Source organism: Xenopus laevis, chromosome 7S (assembly GCF_017654675.1).
Source record: "Xenopus laevis strain J_2021 chromosome 7S, Xenopus_laevis_v10.1, whole genome shotgun sequence".
Lineage (NCBI taxonomy): Eukaryota > Metazoa > Chordata > Amphibia > Anura > Pipidae > Xenopus > Xenopus laevis.
The window spans coordinates 12631730-12643750 of NC_054384.1; the positions used below are offsets into that span (position 1 = coordinate 12631730).

Sequence of the window (12021 nt, forward strand, 5' to 3'; positions counted from 1 at the left end):
CACCAATATCACATTTTAGAATTCCCATTTTGAAAGCATCGTACCTTACAGGTAATATTGTATGATTAAATGGGAACCTGTCATCCTACGAAATAATTCCAAATTCTTTTAGTCAATCAATATATAAACTTTACTTACACTGTATAAATTATTTAAATGTTGCACCTTTCGGTTTTGGAATTCACAATCACAGCAAGCAGGCAGCTGACATTTTTTAAACACTGTTATTAGGGCGAGCTTTGAATCATGCCAAAATCTTGGTTATGCTCCAAAATGGGGGACCTAATGCCTATCGCCATGCACTGGCCACACAATTAGATGAAGAGGAAGAGGGGGATTGTGCAAAGTACAGTGACATCTTGGAAGTACAAAATGAAAAATGAAAGTAATTGTTGACTCCAACCAATCAACAGGTACCATTTACTGGTCACCTATTTAAATGCAAACATCTGATTGGTTGCTATTGGTTACTGCTCCTGGTGCCTTATATTACATGTGGGGATAATGTTTGGGTGACAGGTCCCCTTAAAGGCAGTGACTGTGACAACAATTTGTGGTCAGTATTCATTTTCATATATACTGTATATAAATATATATATATTGTGGAAATTCATTCAAATGGAAGAGGCAGCGACATACAGTGTAAATTCATGAAGATGCTTGCCTTCATTTTATTGACCACATTTAAATTTGTTTACTGCACATGCAACAAACAAATTAAATAATTTTTTTCTGAAACCAAAACACACTGGTCTACGGCAGTCTGCCTATACAGGGACCTGGTCTTAAATAGTGCTTTAGTCACTATTAGGGCAAATTAATCCAGGAAATTGTTTAGAATTTTTTTCTTAGCTCTTTCGGCTGCACCTCCTCACATCCTGGTTCCTACTTCCTGGACAGAGACCTCACTCACAGCCCTTTTTTTCAGTTTGCTAGGCTTTCTGGTCATAGCAAGTCGATTCAGATTGTTGAATGATAGTAGATAGAAAGGATAAATAGGTTTTATTAGGTCCTAAATAAATATGGCCTTATTACTCACATTGAAGTGAATTAGCAGAAAAGATGATGGGGAGCTACTGGGGCATCTTTGGAGACACAGATCTTTACTGCTAAAGGGCTGTGGTTGCCTAGGGCTGGTACAGAAGCACAACACATAATGTACACTAAATCTAGCTACTTCTTTACCTAAGCTTTAGTTCTCCTTTAAAAGTTCTCTGCTTTCTCACTAGAGCCCCCGAGTTAAGGGTAAGTGCACAATGGTCTTAATACTCAGTCATACTCTTTGCTGATGGACTTGATTGTAAATGCACTACAAACTGCCCAAATTGATTGAAAATGATCCAATAGGATCAGCGCAGTTTCATATAGGACCTTTAACTTTTTACTTTTTACCTGGTTAATTTTCGTATTAGAGTTTTTTTCGTTTTTTTTTATACACTCAATAAGTCTTGAATTTTTGAATCAAAGTAAAACTTCCAAAATTGGTTGCCCTTTTATTAGCCACCTGTGGGATCACCTGACTATAGTTGGAAGGGGTGGGAGCTACAGCAGGGAGCTGGGCACTGCTCCTGAATAACTATAACAAACAAGGGAAAGTTGTGCTCACCACTAATTTTTAAAAACATTAAGCGGGGGTGCAATGAGGTTGTGACCACAAAATTCACATAGACAATAGAAGAGATCCTCTGCACTCAGCCCATTTAGGTGATCCCACTGGTGTCTAATAAAAGGGCAGCCAATTTTGGGAGTTTTACTTTGTAAAATGTATAATAAAGCAATTGAATTTTTAATGAATCAGATGAAAGTTGAGTGTAGGACTGGCCATATTGGGGATGACTTTGACGTACACACAAAATGTTTAATGTAAAATCTCTTGTATTTGTCATTCTGGATAGCAGGTTCAATACTTGCTCCTTGCACTTGTGAGTACCATTGCACCTGCACAGCATCCTCTGATGTATAGTGTACAAGTACACACATTGACACTAGGGGGGTCATTTATTTATTTATTTATTTTTTGGTTGGGTTGGTTTTCAGAAAATAGTGAAAACTTTTCAGATTTTGCTAAATCAAAATCTGAACATTGAGATCCAGGGTTCCACTAGTGGGTTGTATTAATAGCTGCTATTGACTTGTGCCAAAAAAAAATATTGTTTTTAATATCGTAATTAACCCTGTGCACATTGGTGTGCCAGAAGTGATGAAAATGCTAGCTGCAACTTGCAGACAAGCTCAATGGTATGACTAGAATTTCTTGAAAGTATACTTGGAAAAAATTAAGCTTATTTGCATCAGAAATGTGCACTTTGCACTATGCTCTGCATTTGTTAATAACCATAAAGAATACACATCTTTGGTTGCTTCACAATGCTAGTAATATTTCGGTTGGAACTAGGGGAAGGCAGAAGAGACACCTGCCTAGGATGCAGTGATGTAGGGGGTTGGGCAGGACCCTGTTCAAGATTCTTCTGCCTACCCCTAGTCCAGATTTGCTGCTCTCTGCAGGTCTTGCCTACCCCCTCTGTCACTCACTTTTCTGTCCCTCCCTCCTTTCCCCCCCTCCGTCCCTACCTACTTTGTCCATCCATCCCCTGCCCCAAACTTCCCCTCTGCTTCCCCTTCGTTGCACCTATGTTATGGTACACACACGGGGGGCAGGGTTAGCGGACGGGGTTGCCTAGGGCACCCGATCGTCTTGGGCCGGCCGTTGTAATACTGGCTGCACTGATTTCTTTGTTTTTTTTTTTTAGGAAATAAAGAACTATGTTGTTCATTAATGGTCATTATTAATTTTGCAGGTGGCCGTTCAAGAATCTCGGCTCATGTTGCTCCATTGCGGCCATCTCAGTTGGCCAGACTGACCTCTGCCCCATCTTTGACCTTCATGACAACAAGCATAATGGATGAATCATCAAATGGTTTGCACTTTACTTCTCTGAATGACATTAGTAATGTATTAGCTCTACTGTTTGTTTACCACATACAAATGCTCATTTAGAAATATGCAACTTTGATGAAATGGTTCATAAAAAGACCATGAACACAAGGTTCTGCAGTTAAAAAAATATGTGTTTTCTTTTTAATGGAACAGAAAGGCTATAAAGAGACCTGTATGAGTCTGCTAGGTTATTGATTTGTTTGTGTTTTTATGATTATAAAGAAATGTTTGAAACACGACTATTTTTTCAGGAAAAATCCAGTAGCAAAATATTTTGTATTTATAATGTTTAAATACATTTTTAATATTACTTTTCTTATGCATACTTGTCTCAATTAATGCTGTTGATGACTCAGAATCATACAGTTATATTGTTTTATAAACTGTTATAAGATCTTTGAATAATCTTACCTAAATTTTCTCTTAAATAACAAGTATGTGGGCAGATCCGGAACAGTGTTTAAGAAATGGTAACAGAGTGAGCATGTTTATAAAATATAAATGTTCTTGAGCCACAAGTCACTATAAGCTACGCAAGCTTTTTATCAATCTCCATCAACCAAATGCTGGAGGGGAAGTGATGCTCAAGGCACTTTATCTCACATTCTCTGGATGAGCCAGCTTTTTTGGACAATATTTTACATCAGCTTTAAGGCCATCCAATCCAAGGCATGTTCACATTTCTCCTAGGAAAATCTTTCATTAAAACTCCTAGACCTATCCAACTTGTTATCAATCAGAACTTCACCACAACTTGTTGTGCTCATTGTAACTGTAGAAGGGTAAATGTTTTCCTATACTCAAGGGAATATGTTTGCCAGCTAGGCTGGGTCTTTTTTCCCATAGGGGAGAGGGAGTAGTTCCCCAGAGGTTATAAAAAGGTATTTTGCCATGTGTTCTGCCTCTTTCCAGTGCACCCATTGGAAGTGGGGAGTGCTGCTATGGCCTGAGGTGGAGGTAGGCCTCAGAATAGATGAAGTGTCAGGTCAGAAATTGTAATTGGTCACTAAAGGAGTGACGGATAAGTTCAGGAAAGTTAGTGAGCAGCCAAGGCTCCAACCAGGAGTTCACTGAAGGGTTAGCACCCTGCGGTGACAAGGCCACCAGTGGTTAAGCTCAGGGATAGAGAGATCCTTGGAGTGTAAAACCAGCTGTGAGGTACCTTCAATGGGTATTGTACACCAAAGGCAGGAAAGGTGGCTCAATTCATCTGTGAGTAACATATTGCAGAGTTTATCATCTGAGCACACATCTTAAATATGTGACTGTGCACTGATAAGTGTACCATCAGTTCAATAAGTTGTTCTGCTGTTTTAAAGAACCAGTGGCGCCCAAAGTTTATTTGATCAAGAGTTATTACTGTGTGCATATTCCAAGTCGTAATCCCTTCCTCCATACCATAAGCGGGGGCCCCACCTGAAGATAGTCTAATTATATTGTGCCTACCGGGAGTTGCTTGGAATTGGACCCCTTGCCCGGGTACTGAAACCAGTGGATAGTAACCCAAGGGAAGGTTTAGGAAGACCCTGATCCACCCACCTGTTACATAACCAAATGGAAAACTTCACAACAGCTCTTCTTAGAAGAGGTTATAAAGAAGGCCAACGTCAATATGCAACATCTGATTATTTAGACCTCCCTGGAATTGTCTAATTGACATCTATAAAGATCATAAACACATGGATGAAATCTCCTTACTCAGTGCAGATATATTCATTTGTGCACTCTTGAGGCTTCTGATGTTCATCATTTCTGCAGAGAAGCTTTTGACTGAGTTAGTTCAGATCTGCCAGCTTGTCGACTTTATTTTTCTGATGAAAAAATATAAACGAACATCACAGAACTGAGAGCATCCAAAATGCTTCAAAGCAAACTTACTTACATGTATATTATAGAGCATTAGTATGTCCTCTATTCATGGCTTTTTAATACTATTCCTATACACTGTATGGTGCAGGTCCTCATTTTGCTGGCTTGACTCTAGCAATATATATGAATGATAACTGTTCATTACAAGCACTGCAGTTTTCTATGAACTAATAAGCACTCAATTTCACCCTTCAGACTAGGCACTTGCTTAGAAAGTCTAAAATATATATATTTAAGTCCAAGGGAGCTAATAAGTGAGATTGATAGAGATATTTCAGCTCTCTGCTGCCTCATTGTATTTGCCGCAAGAGTAAGTTAGCGCGATTATCATCTTTGTATAAAGAATGAGAGAGGGAAATGCAAGTGTGGAATAGAAAGCTTGGGTGAAAATACACATGAATAAAAACTCACTGAACAGGGCAGCGTCTTTGCAACTGGTTGTCCCTTACAAAACCCAATTATTTAATCCACCTCTATTGAATAATATAATAATACTCACACACAGAGTCCAGGATGGACACAATAACATGTTAGGTTCAAATAGTGCAATACAAAATTAGTAAACACCCCAAGAATGTTTGCTAGCAAAAGTGGCTTCCCACCATGCCAGCCACCAGCCGCAGCCATAATCAGATGGGCAAGTGAAGGTAAAATAGGTCTCTCTCCACACTCCTACTTCCTGGACCAATAACCAAGAATGTAACAAACTAACCTGTACTAAGCTGGGACCACCAGCCTGTCCCCCCACCCCAGCTTTCACAAGAAGGTAAGATCCAACCACACCTGCTCCAGCCAAACACAACAAAAGGAAGCTACTACACCTCTAACCTGTTTATATAAACGTCAACACTATGGGGGTTATTTACTAAGCTCTGATTTTTTTAAAGGAGAAAAACACATAGAAAAAAACCTTTTTTTTGTGATTTATTAAACCCCAATGCTGTTAATAGTCTGAATAAAAAGTACTCCATGTAAGACTTATCAAGGTTAGGAAGAAGTCACTGACAGATGTCCAGTTTACAATTGAAAGATATCATGATCTGTGTTGGGTTTCGTACAATAATCCGGTTCATTAGTCTTTTCCCGTCCTAGAGTTTTTCGAGTAAATTTATTGATAAATACAGTAAAAATGTGCATGGGAGTTTAGTCAAAAGGGTTTTAAGAAAATAGTGAGACATTTTAGTAAAAACCCCCCTTACCCTTAGCTCTTTTCCTATGTTTGCACAACTATTAACCCTTTCCTTCTTGTCTTCATAACATGGTCAAAGCTCCCCTGCTATAACCCTTCACATTCAAGAAATAACAGTTAAAAAAATATATCTTTTGTGACACTTATTATAAGCCCAATCTGACTTCCAGACTCACTACAAACCAATCAACATTGAGTGGGTACTTATCAAAACCCCACTACTATCTCACTATTTTCTGAAAACGACTCCGACCAAATTCTCACGGACTTTCCCCCCTATTTACCATTACATTTTTAGGAAAATTTCTTGTGTGGGAAAAAAATGCGATCAAATCAGAAAAAAAAATCAGAATCATACAAATTTTTCACATTTGTTGCCAAAAAACTGCAACTTTTTTCGGATGGTGAAACCTACGACTTTTTCAGATTTGATGCCCGAAAACCACAAAATATTCGGATTATTGAACGAAACCCAGTGCAGATCAGGATATCAATGGGACATCTGCCATTGACTTCTATATGAACTCATCGGGTCTGAGTTGGAGTACTTTTTTATTCAGACTTTTAACACCATCTGGGTTTAATAAATTTGAGGGTTCTTTTTCTACGAAAAAATTTTGGTTTTCTCCTTTAAAAGTCAGACCAGAAAAAATCTGACTTTAATAAATAAACCCCTTATACTTGCAGCTCAAAGCAATCCGAATGTCAGCAGTCCTATTAACACGCAGAACAAAGCTGTAATTATACTTTATATCATTTTATTTTAAGGCCTAGTGACTACAACCATGTAGTAGAATAAAGCATAATTGTGTCTTAGTTCTACATGATTATAGCCTTTCTACAGTGCATGACGAATTTAAAAATCATGTCACCGCAACTATTAAATTAACAAGAAAACTGTCATGTCTGTTTGGTAAAAGTACATCAGAATATACATTATTGGGATTTGGGAGTATCAGACAGTAGACTACCGTGGCTTTGTGTATAATCTTCCTACTCTATATTCTAGCAACAATTTGTTTTCTGGAAGTCAAACTGCCCCAGAACCTCACAGTCAAGTGACTTCTTTTACATTGATTTCATTGTGTTTGGAAATTACTTTGATTTTACATACTAGTACAGGTATAGGATCCCTTATCCGGAAACCCGATATCCAGAATGCTCCGAATTACGGAATGGCTGTCTCCTATAGACTCCATTTTATCCAAATAATCCAAATTTTTAAAAATGATTTCCTTTTTCTCTGTAATAACAAAACAGTACCTTGTACTTGATCCCAACTAAGATATAATTAATCCTTATTGGAAGCAAAATCAGCCTAGTGGGTTTATGTAATGATTAAATTAATTTCTAGAAGACTTAAAGGACCAGTAACGTTAAAAAAAATTTGTTCAAAATTCGTTAGTATAGAACGAAAAATCAACACCAAGGCAAATAAAACTTTTAAATTGCAAAGCCTTTATTAAGATATAACTTACCAAAATTCCACTTCCTGTCCTCTTCTAAAACGGCGAAAGGGCGACCATCCTTGCAGCGGTGTTCAACTTCTCCTCCCTGGCTATTCTCTCTGCAGCGCTTCCCCTATTCCCAGCAGTCAGACTTTGAATCCAGCCTTTCCTTGTCCGGCGAGGAAGAAGAAGAGGAGGAGGGCAGCCTCTGCCTCTCGAGCGGCAAGTGTTGTCTGCAGGCGTACCGATCTGCTGAAGAATATCCCCAAGCGCATGGATCAGTGCGACGTGGAGGAGCTGCGCAAACACAAGGCTTTCCACGCGGCCAAGTACACAGCTCCTGCAAACCGTGGCATTCCGCTCCTCCTTTGAGCCGGGAGTGCTACCGGCTCGTAGCCCGCAATCGTAGCGCATCGATGGATAGCAAGTGGTTCGGCGCTACTGGAATCTAAAATCGCCGCCTTCTCCTGCAGCAGCAGGGACTGCCTGCCCCAGGCACACTCAGGTGGGAACATCACGGGAACAAGGGGTTTGTCCATGCGCTTGTGCACTATAGTTCTGGGGATATTCTTCAGCAGATCGGTGCGCCTGCAGACAACACTTGCCGCTGGAGAGGCAGAGGCTGCCCTCCTCCTCCTCTTCTTCTTTTTCGCCGGACGAGGAAAGGCTGGAGTCAAAGTCCGACTGCTGGGAATAGGGGAAGCGCTGCAGAGCGGACCTCTGCCTCCTTCACAAACTGTCACTTGAATAGCCAGGGAGGAGAAGTTGAACACCGCTGCATGGATGGTCGCCCTTTCGCCGTTTTAGAAGAGGACAGGAAGTGGAGTTTTGGTAAGTTATATCTTAATAAAGGCTTTGCAATTTAAAAGTTTAATTTGCCTTGATGTTTATTTTTTCGTTCTATACTAACGAATTTTGAAAAAAAATTTTTTAATGTTACTGGTCCTTTAATGCATGAAGACCCAAATTACAGAAAGATCCATTATCCGGAAACCCCCAGGTCCCGAGCATTCTGAATAACAGGTCCCATACCTGTAGTAAGGAACTTGTTTTTTCAGGAATTACATTCATTAATACGGTATGTAGGAATGCAGAGTATAGTCATACCACTTGATTTTATTAAAGAATCATTTAGTCCCTTATCTTTTATGGTAAGTAGTCAAAGTAACACCTTGCTCTTAGCAACACTTAATGGACCATTAACAGGTCAGCAATCTGGGTGCAAATGTAATAAAAAAAAACTGATAATTAGGGATACATTAGCCTTTCCTGAACTAAAAGCACAAGCACAATATGTCTTTGCAATTAACTTAAAATGTTAACTATTGAAGCATATAATGCCCTGTCAAACAGAGTTTACGTGGTTTTCATCTTATAATAGTACATATTACAAATATGTGAAATGGGTAATTGTGTGATTACTTTGTGAAAGAGCCATTAAAGGACAGAAAATCTTCTGTGAAAGAAGCAGAAAAGTCTAGAAAATCTTCTTAACTCCCCAGAGAAATGTTTTTTTGGGAACTGTTATTTAGAAACCCGTTATCCAGAAAGCTCAGAATTACGGGGCAGTTATCTCCCATAGACTCCATTTAAATCAAGTAGTACAACATTTAAAAACACATTTCCTTTTCACTATAATAATAAAGCAGTTCCTTATACTTGATCCCAACTAAGATAGGATAAACCGAATATGAAAACAATAGGAAAACAATCCTATTATTAAATGTTTAAATAATTTTTTAGTAGACTTAATGCAAGGAAATCCAAATTATAAAAAGATCCCTTATCCAGAAAACCCCAGGTCCTGAGCATGGCACTGTGGTATCAACTCTTCTCTGAGAATCATGTTACTGTACCTTAGAGATTTGTGACTATATATTTTAACGTGGCCTTTAACAGTAGGCCTGTGATGACAATGCGTAATCAGATACATGGGAGTGTAAGTTGTTTAGTGAAAATTAGGGCTCATTAGATAGGACATACAGTAGGCAAAGCAAATGTACTTAATATCATGAAGGCAAGGTAAGGAATCCTGCATCCTTTTTTGGAAGATCACTGTAGGGAGGCCATTGCAGGACCCGAGTTCCTCCCCTTAAGACCAGCAGGATTCCTGCCAATGTAATATCTCCAAGGACCCACCAGTCAGAGATTTTAGCTAAGTGGCTACTTCCCAAATAGTTAGACCTCATGTATTTATTATGATTAGGCCAAGAAGCTCTGAACTCTTGCGTTTTGGTTAAACCACCTAGAATGCTGTGAAATATTGGGCAAATCACCGTAAAGCTTTCTTTTTGTTAGAGCTAATTGTGCCTGTTAAATGATAAGAAATAATTATTTATGGTCCAGACTATTCCACATAACATAGAGAGGTTAAAGTTTACACCGTACCCTGTTGCACTGCAATGCTCAACCACCACATTTTACTCTTAAGGTGGCCATACACGGGCCGATAAAAGCTGCCGACAGACCGTGTCGGCAGCTTATTGGCCCGTGTATGGGGGCCCCCGACGGGCTTCCCCGATCGAGATCTGGCCGAAAGTCGGCCAGATCTCGATCGGATGGGATTAAAAATCCCGTCGGATCGCGGCCGCATCTGTTCGTTGATGCGGTCCCGCGATCTGACCGCCCGTTTGGTGAACGCTAGGATCCGATCGTTGGGCCCTAGGGCCCACGATCGGATCAGCCCGATATTGCCCACCTCAAGGTGGGCATATCGGAGGGAGATCCGCTCGTTTGGCGACATCGCCAAACGAGCGGATCTATCCGTGTATGGCCACCTTTAGTTGTTGCTTAGCTACAAATTCCAGCACACCTTCAAGGTTTAAAGCTTACTATGAGCTGTAGACCAGCAATATCAGGGTTGTTTTCTTAAAACCATATTATTATTAAAATTAAAACATTTTTCCAACTCTCCAGGGCTCACAGCAGGGACCTTATAAAAACAGAGACCGATGGAGTGGGGTCAACCATTTTCCACATGCTGCAATTGCTTTTCATTTTTTGCCTATGTTTTGAAGTTTGTGAAATAAAATGTAACATTAAGGGGCATATTTATCAAGGGTAGAATTTTGAATTGAAAAAACTTTGAAATTCTAATTCAAAAAGACTACCCGAAATTAAGTTGAAGGTTTTTTTTTTTTTGGCGAATAGGTCCGTCCTTTATCGAATAGTTCCGTATTTGGCTGAATTCGAATCATACGAATCGAAGGAATAGCGCATTCGATCGAATGGGATCCGATTCAATTCGATGGATTGGTTTCCACCAATTGACTCCAAATAGGTTCTAGGAGGTCTCCCATAGGCGAAAACAGCAATTCAGCAGGTTTTAGATGGTGAATGATTGAAGTCGAATTTTTAAAGCGACAGTACATGATAAATTTCGATATTGATTTTTCAAATTTGAATCGAATTTTGACTATTCCCTAGTCGAAGTACACAAAAAATAGCTCGAAATTCTATTTTTTTTTTCATTAGAAAATTCACCTCGACCTTAGATAAATCTGCCCCTTACATTCGCATTAAACTGCAAAAAGGTTGTTTTTTTACACTTATTCCCGGTTGATTACTACTTTTCCAAACCTTCACAATTACTACTGTAAATATGTAATTTGACAATGGATGCCCTAACCTTTGTTGTCAACTGTATTTATATATAGAACATATATTTTTAGTTGATATGAATTTTTCTGTAGACTAGAATTCAACTATAATTCAAATCTGGTTTATCCACAGATAAGAGCAAAGATGCAAACAGAGCTTCTTGCTCGGCAGCATTAATTTTACATTCTGAAAAGAAAAATATGCCATCAAAGATGGATGAAAAGGTTTGTATCTTTTTAACATATGTACTGTCATCTAATGCAAATTTGTTTAGGGAACAAAGCTTTAATTTGTCTTTATGCCATTTTATGTGCTTCATTATTAATAGGAGATGAATAGAAATATACAGCCACTGAACTGTCTTTAAAATAAGTCATCCAACAAATACAAAAAGATTAATACAATTACTGTTGTACTGAACTAAAACTGTGTGGAAAAATGAAACGCCAAAAAATAAAATGTTTGAATAAATTGTATTTTTAGGACAACTTTATAAAGATAGAAAGTGAAGAGGGATGCACCAATAGTGGCAATAAGCCAGTGGCTTCTAGACCTGTTCCAGGGTCACCATGGTAAGTTTTTGATAATTATTGATACCTTTATTATTAGTACAGGTATGGGACCTGTTATTCAGAATGCTTAGGACCTGGGGGTTTCTAAATAAGGGGCCTATCTGTAAATTGGATCTCTATTCTTTAAGTCTACTAAAAATAATTTAAATATTAATTAAACTGATTGTTTTGCTTCCAAGTATTAACTATGTGTTAATTGGGATCAAGCACAAGGTACAGGTAAGGGACCTGTTATCCAGAATGCTGGGTTATTTCAGATAACCGGTCTTTCAGTAATATGGATCTTCATAATTTGTCTCCTAGAAAATCATTTAAACATTAAATAAAACCAATAGACTGGTTTTGCTTCCAATAAGGATTAATTATATCTTAGTTGGGATCAAGTAGAATGTACTGTTTTATTAT

The 12021-nt window shown here is 38.6% G+C and overlaps 1 protein-coding gene across 1 annotated transcript in view; it reads left to right on the forward strand.

The window, feature by feature from the left end:
- The window catches only part of LOC108697180 (transcription elongation regulator 1-like protein), an 84693-nt gene that overhangs the window by 46985 nt on the left and 25687 nt on the right, over positions 1-12021 (forward strand). The window contains exons 5-7 of the mRNA XM_018227104.2: positions 2799-2918; positions 11177-11268; positions 11528-11616. Of these exons, the coding sequence (XP_018082593.2) occupies positions 2799-2918; positions 11177-11268; positions 11528-11616 (301 nt within the window). The remainder of the gene's footprint in view (positions 1-2798; positions 2919-11176; positions 11269-11527; positions 11617-12021) is intronic.